Below are 7725 nucleotides of genomic sequence, written 5' to 3'. Positions count from 1 at the left end.
ATGGCCGCACCGGGACCCCGCGCCTTACGGGCTGCGCTCTGTGGCGGCTGCTGCTGCCTCCTCCTGTGTGCCCAGCTCGCTGTAGCTGGTAATGCGAGCCAGGGTCTGGTTAGGGGACCGGGCAGCGGCAGGTGGAGCGTGCCCTAAACCAACTGCCTTCCAGGAGCAGTCTGGGTTTGAGGGACGGGGAGGGGGGTACTTTCCAGATGTGCATAGGGCTCCAGGGGTGGGTAGAAGGGGAATCCGGCTGTGTGTGGAACCCTGTGTGTATATATGGGCTCCAGGTGTGAGGAAGCTTCAGGTGTATGAGAGTGAAGCAGCCCCAGGTGTGTCTGGGGGCTGTTCCAAATATATCTGTGAACCTCGGGAGTATGCAAAGGGAGAGGCCTCTGGGTGAATGTCAGGGAGGTTCTACATGTGTGTAACCATGTGTTTTTGGAAACTCCAGGTGTGTCGTGGGGCTTAGGGGATCCAGGTGACTGTATGTGTGCAGAGGGGTGAGACTCACAGTAGTGGGGAGGAAGGCAGATGTAGCTTGGGTTCAAAGTGTTGCTCCCACCTCACTCCCAGGTAAAGGAGCTCGAGGTTTTGGAAGGGGAGCCCTGCTCCGCATGAACATCTGGCCAGCTGTCCGAGGGGCCTGCAAACAGCTGAAACTCTGTGAGCGTTGTGTAGAGGGGGACAGAGCACACAACGTCTCTGGCTGCATGTGGGAGCAGTGTCGGCTGGAGGAGCCAGGTATGGAGTTAGACCTTCCCCAAGTTGAGTGCCTCCAGTTCTGAACACCAAGTCCTTGGCCCCTCTCCCTAAACCTCTTCCCTGCACCTTCTCCCACCAGGACACTGTGTGGCCCAAGATGAGGTAGTCAAGGAAGGTTGTTCTGTCTTCAACCACTCAGAGTCATGTTCAGGTAAGGGGGCTCCTGCTGGCCTAAGCTAAGTTGGAGGGAGGAGAGTGAGATGTCCCCAGCTAGAGCCAGCCCTGCAATAAGGAATCAGCCTCTCCTAGGGAGTGGACTATGCCCACGAACACCTGGGTCCAATTTCAGTTCTGCTTTTGGCTCAGAGAGAAGTTCCTTCCCCTCTCTGGCTCTGTTTTCCAGAGGACCCAGGATAAGTGTATGGAAGGGATGAAGGAGTTAACTCTTCTATTTTAAACCATAGTGACAACTTTGGAAGTTCATAAAGGAATAGGAGGAGGGCTTCCTGGAGGAGGTGGCATCAGAGATGACAAAGATAGAGAGAGGGCATAGCTAGTGGAAGGAATTGTGTGAACTAAGGCTTGAAAATTATGTTGGGTGGACTTCGACCTGGACAGAGAACCTGGTCTGAGTAAAAAGTCCAGCTGTTGGCCTGGGTTGGGGTCTTGATGGGAGTTGGGGATGAAGAGGGGAGCCTGGTTTATTACGGATTCCCTGTCTCTTCAGCTGTGCACTACCACCCAACTTATGAACCAAAGACAATCACAACAGGTAGGTACATCCTGGGGAAATGGGAGGTGCAGGGAAAGCCAGAAATGGGCTCAGGCACTAACATGCTCTTTGACCTAAGCCCTGTGGCTTCTCCCTCTGATCCTGTTTTCCACATTTGTAAAATGTGTTGGATAAAACCTCACAAAGTTGCTATGAGGATTTTATGAGAGGGTATATAGCATCTAGTTCAATTTCTGATGCATGGGAGGTGATCAAGAAATGATGGTTCCCAACCCTTCTCCCCAATACCAGTTCTGAGAACTCAGGATGACCCCCGCAGGACCTGAGGGTGCTGAGGGTGTATGGCTCAGGTTGCCAAGGAGATGTCCTCAGTGCCTACCTACTGCAACCTCCCGGCTCAGAGAGGGTCATAAAGCAGTTTCCCAGCAGAACAGAAGCAAAAACCCCACCCCTTGGTTCCCACTGCCCCTCAGGACCCAGAGGTCAGCAGCCTTGGCAGGGACAGCTGAAGAGGCTCTTGGTTAATTAAAGCCAGAAACGTGATCTCAAGGGCTGAATTATTGATGGCTCAGCTCCCTCCAGCTCGAGCTTCAGATTGGCCTTATGCAGCTCATTTCTTCCCTCTTCTGCTCCTCTTTCCTCAGTGCCCTTGTCTGGGGTTCACTGAGCTGCAGCTGGGACCACCCTTTGCCTTTCATATTCTCAGATCCCTTTCCACAAGCTACACCCTCTGAGAGGCCGACCCAGCTCCCAGCTGGGCCTCTTTCACGGCCCCAGAATGATCTTCCACCACCAGCCCTGCCCTACCCTGGGCACCTGGCCCAGGGCCTGAAATCGAATCCCTGGTGGGAGCTGATGGCCAACATGGCACAGCTGGGAGCCACCCAGACGTCCTGGCAACCATGGGCCCTGAGGCAGGGCAGGGGAAAGGGTCAGGGGATTCTGTGTGAGTCTGGCTCTGCCCTAACTATGAGGCGACTTTGGACAGTCCTGGAGCTCAGAGCCCAGCTTCTCCCTCTGACCTACACCACCTAGACTTCATTTATCCTCTTAGTAGGGTTGGGCCTCCACTTCTTCCTCTGCTCCTTCCCCCTTTAAAGTAAGGGCTCTGGCATTGGGTGACTCCAGAGTCTCAGGACTTAGGAGTCATGAAAGGAGATTGCAGCATCTGTATCTGGATTTCAAACCCCAAGACCCAAGGCTGAAAGGGACTCTGAGCTAAAGGGAGGTGAATGCCCAAGTTCTGGGTCCATCCTCACCCTGTTGGGCCAGTAAGTGAGTGGGAGGCTGGCAGGGAGCTCAGTCACCATCTGGTCCCTGCAATCAGGAGGCCCAGAGAGGGTGTGAGAGGCATCAAGCCACAGGGCAACTTAGGAGCAGAGCCAGGACTGGAGCCAAGGCCCCTCCGTCCCCAGCCAGGCATTGTCCTTCCCACCAGGAACTTCCCAACTGCCCGTAGGATATGGGTTGAACTTCTGAGCCTGCCGCTCAAGGCTCCCATGGTGAGGACTGGGGCCTCCTGGTGACCTGTGCCAGGTGTTGGGGTGAGGCTAAGATCTTGGTCCACAGTGGCCTGCTGTGACCTCCACCCTGCAGAGAGCCCCCAGGTCCCCAAGGCCCTCAGCCCTGGCTTTGATGGGGCCAGCTTCATTGGGGGCGTCGTGCTGATGCTGAGCCTGCAGGCGGTGGCCTTCTTCGTCTTGCGCTTCCTCAAGGCCAAGGACAGCACCTACCAGACCCTGTGAGTACCTCTTCAGCCAGCCGAGGGCTGGCTCACTGCCCTTGCCCACCTCTGGCCCCTCAGGTCGCCGTTAGTGGCAGTTCACTGTCTTCTCAATGGGGCAGCCTTAAGGGCAATGACTCCCAACCTCCCCCATGTGAGCAGAACCCCTTCTCCCTCCTCCAGTTGTGAAGTTCTCTCTGCTGGGTGTTGGCTGGGGCAGGACTCAGCCTGGGCCCGGCTGTCACAGCCCAACGAAGCCTACCTGTCTTTGTCCCCTCATGCTGCCAGCAGGGAGGAGAACCAGTAGGTGACAGCCCAGGCAGCCTTCCACCTGCAGCTCTGTGGCTACGGGCAGGAGCCTGGGCCATGTGTGTGGTTTGGTTTTCCTCTGCAAAGGGGAGCTGCTCTGAGGCCCCGTGTGCTGTGGCCCCTGTGTGCTGTGGGGTGGATGGCTGCAGCCTCCATTAAAGTGCTTGCTCTCTCGGCCGCTGCCTGCTCTCTGGGGATGGGAGTCCTTGGCCCAGCTGAGATGGGGCCACCTCCCTGAGGGCCCTCTCTGTCTGGCCTCTGTAGAATTTGATCCCCTTCAGGCCTTGATTCCACACTCAGGGGGAAGAGGATGAAGAGGCTGCCCTCTTGGCCCCCTTGTGGACACTGGGGGTGGGAAAAACTTTGACCACCAAATTCTGGCCCCTGTGGGCATTGAGCAGGCTCAGTGCCCAATACCTGCATCCCCTCCTGTCCTGGGCCTGGAACCTGCAGCTGAGAGCATCCTTCAACCACCTCCAGTCTCATCCATCATCCCTGCAGGCCCCTTGCCTGGTATTAGGTCTGGGCCTGCCTCTTCCCATCAACCTGGCCTGGACACTTCCCTCAAATAAAGGAGCTCTTTCCAGCACTGTGCTTTATGTCCCATGTCTTGAGCCATGTGTGGATTGGACGGGGTTAGGGCACAGCCACTGTCCTCTCCTTAATGGAAATTCAGCCTCAGGCTGTTGTTGTCATCTTTTAATATATTGTCCTTTGTTATATGTGTTTAATTCCCTCCCTCCACTGCTTTATAGATGGGGGTACAGAGACTCAGATGGGTGAGCACTCCTGCTCAAGATCGCACCGAGTGGGATGGGGCAGGGCTGGGATTGAAATGCAGGTTTTTCTGACTCCAGAATGACAGAGCTTCAGAACTCATCTGCAGAGGCACCCCTCTTTTGGTGCTCTTTTGGCTTTTAAAGTTAGGTTTCTGCCCCAGGGCCAAGATGGAGATGCCCTTGGGACCCTCTACAGCCATTTTTGTGCTTCTGGCTTTCCTCATGCAGGCCTTCCTGGAAATCCCCACCTCCCCCAAAGCCCCCTCACCCATGCCCACCTCCCCCTCTTTACCCCGCCATCCCTGGGCCCAGAAGTCTTCCTGGACAAATAACATCTCCCACCGATGGGGTACTTGCTGGAAACCAGGCATGTGGCTAGGAATCTGACATCAGTCTCTGATTTAGTCCCAGGATTGTCCCAGGAAGCTGTAAAGGCAACAGAAGGGAATAGGCAAGTGTTCAGCCTGTGGAACCCCAGTGCTCTAAGTGAACTGGAGCAAGTTATTTAACAGCTCTGGGCCTCTGCTTCATGTGTAAAGTCAGGTAACAGCAGTATCCATCTCAGTGAGATGTGGGAAAGGTTCAGAGCAGGCGCATGTGCTCCGTCTGCTTCATTGCAGGGCACCCATCCACCCTTCCAGCTGCGCGGTGTGCGGGTCAGCCACCTGCCCCTCTTCCTCCGCAGGGCCTAGCCTTGCTGCAGGGTCTCTGGCTGCAACTAGAAGGGCTTTGAGGGCCCCTGGGGTCCACAGGTAGTTCCAGCTACTCTGGGGCCTCACAGAGGACTCACCTGCTTGCACATTGCACACCACAGACAATACCAAACACAGTCCACCGCCTCATCCCTCCCCCTCAACTCTCACTTCCAGCGAAACCCCCCATAGACTCAGACATCAGTCCCCCTCCAGCCATCCGGATCTACTGCTTGTTACCCGGCCTGCCTTGCTCTCTCTCTTCTCCAAGCCTCTGCACCCGCAGTTTCTCCTGCCAGGTTCACCCTCCCCTGGCTTCTCCATGCAACACTTAATCCTGGCAGGGATGATGCCCGTTTTCTCCGGGGCTGAGGGAGGAAATGCCCGCACCTCCTTCTGCCTTCCGCCTAGTTAAGGAAATTTCTTGATTGGATGTTTTCTTTTTCAAAAGTAGTAAATGCCTGTAAGGAACCAAAGGACTATATAGAAGTTTATATAAAGAAAGAGAATCACTCTCCCCCGGTCCCACTCCCCAGAAATAACTATGCTTAACAGGATGCGTCAGACCTTTTTCTATGAATTCACCTACAACATACACACCTACACACATTTAGCTTTTTTAAAATACAAAGTGAGAACATGCCTTACATATTGTTCTGCAACTTCGCCCGTTTTGTTATAGATCAGATTTGCCCTATGACTTGTCCCGATGGTGATAATTTATTTGCCTGCATCCTATCCATGTCCAAGTGGGTTATTTCCACTTTGGTTATTATAAACAGCATCATGATAAAAGAGCTTGTCCACAGATCCTTAAACACCTGTGAGAAAGTGTGGGGAGGAGAGATTCCTAGAGCTGGAATTGCAGTCTCAGTGTCCATCTCATGGACCCATCCTGCCTGGCAAACTCAGCCTCCATTTTCCCCAACACCCCCTCGACCTCAGCCTTCCCCACCCCCACAAGCACTGGACTTGGCACAAAGGAAGCCCTCAGGGAGGGCTTGATGAATGAATAAATGAGTGAATGAATGAATGAGACTTTCCTCCCTTTCCCTATTATTAGAGGCTCCTCTCCAGCTCAGACCTCACCCCTCACATCTGGACCAAGGCTACTACCTCCTCACTGGCCTCCCAGCCTCCACACCTGCCCTGCATGTTCTGCCCATGGCCCATGTTAGCAGATGTTTTCTAGGCACTCCTAGTGGCTCCTCAACAGACCTGAGGGTAGGCATGAAGTCACCTTGCAAGGGGTGCTTCTCCTTGGTGAGGGGAATGGATTGGGGCAAAATCTCTGTGGTTCTGGGCATGTAAGTGCCAGAGAGAACACAAGTCATATCCTGTCTCCGGGCTTCAGTTTCTCCTTGTTCATTTGTTCATTTAACTAACATTTATTGAGCATCTGCTTTGTACCTGCCTCTAATCTGGGGCCAATAATAACAACCGTGAGCGGGGCTGTGTAAGGATGGGAGGTGATATTCAAACCACACCCAGCAGGAGCCGTGTGGTGCAGTAGGTGCCCAACAGATGGTAGCGGTGGTCATCCCTGCTGCAGGTGACAAGGATTAAGGAACGATTCCTAGTGGAAATGGCATTAGCATTGGACCTTCACGGACAGGCGGAGCTTCGTAGGGAGAGGAGGAGGATTACAGGTGGAAGTTACTGAATAAGCTAAGGTTCAAAGGTGGAAAAATTCATGTGAATCCAGAGGTCTTGAGAGATAGCTGTGGAGCCCTGGTGGCCAGGATCAGAAGTTGGACTCCACTGTGGTTAGACCAGGCAGGGATATGTCCGTTCTCTCCAGGGCTGAGGGAGAAAATGCCCCCATCTCCTGCTGGTTCTAGCCTGCATGGGGTGTCCCTGGGGAGGCAAATTGGGAGGAAGTATTGCTTCATGGCCCCCCACCAGCCTGACCCCCATATAAACTGGCACCCTCCCTAAGGGGCCCCAGCAAGATGGGACCAGTGTGACCCTCACTCTCCCTTTTGTTCCTCTTGTTGGAGACCCTGCCTGTCTGAGGACCCAGGACCACTCCAGCTGCCCAGGAAGGGGCCTAGGATGCCCTCCCCACTAACCCACCCTCATTCCCTCCCTGGGTATCCTTCTCTCACCCAGGCTCACTAGCTTCAAGGAGCGGGGTGGGGTTTGATAATCTGAGTTCTGCACAAAAATGTATGCAAATAGATGCAAATGGTGAAAACCCTTGTCAGCTCTGGAGGCAAGTGTCCTGCCAGCTAGGATCTGGGAGAGGGAATGAGAAATGCAGCGGGGTCTGTGGGAGACATGCGTACTCCCCCCATGCCCACCCAGCCCATGTCTCCCTGCAGAACCCAGGGAACTGGAAGGCAGCCAGGTTGTCTTCCTGCTAAGTTACCTGGTGCCCTAGGAAGTTCTGGGGAATAGAGAGCTCCAGGTCCTCAAGGTGAGAAAAGCCAGCGGGTGGGGCAGGAACTTGGGGTAAACTGGGGAGGGTGGGGATGCAGCAATCACAGTCTGTGCTGAGAGGCCATGACGAAGGGGCAAGGAACCTACTGTGTGTCAGGCTCCAGGCTGGACACTCAGCATCCTAGGATTGACCCTGTGAGGTAAGTGGTACCATCCCCATTTTGCTGAGAGAGAAACTGAAGCTCAGAGAGGAGTCATTTGCCCTTATTCACAGAGCCAGTAAAGGGTGCAGCTGAGATTTGACTTCTGGCTCCAAATCCCTCATTGTTTTTTTGGCTCCAGACATGGGATGGGACTTAAGGCATCTCTGCCTCTGGGATTTCGGGGCAATCAGGACCACTGGGCAAG

The 7725-nt window shown here is 54.4% G+C and overlaps 1 protein-coding gene across 1 annotated transcript; it reads left to right on the top strand.

The window, feature by feature from the left end:
- CD164L2 (CD164 molecule like 2) lies at nt 1-3177 on the top strand. The gene is made up of 5 exons (XM_032494776.1): nt 1-88; nt 571-738; nt 839-910; nt 1427-1475; nt 3033-3177. The coding sequence occupies exons 1-5, from the start codon at nt 1-3 to the stop codon at nt 3175-3177; spliced, it is 522 nt and encodes a 173-aa protein (XP_032350667.1).
- Nucleotides 3178-7725: the final 4548 nt, after the last annotated feature.

Source organism: Camelus ferus, chromosome 13, assembly GCF_009834535.1.
Source record: "Camelus ferus isolate YT-003-E chromosome 13, BCGSAC_Cfer_1.0, whole genome shotgun sequence".
NCBI lineage: Eukaryota > Metazoa > Chordata > Mammalia > Artiodactyla > Camelidae > Camelus > Camelus ferus.
Note: the sequence above shows the minus strand (reverse complement) of the source record. Positions and strands in the feature narration are given on the sequence as shown.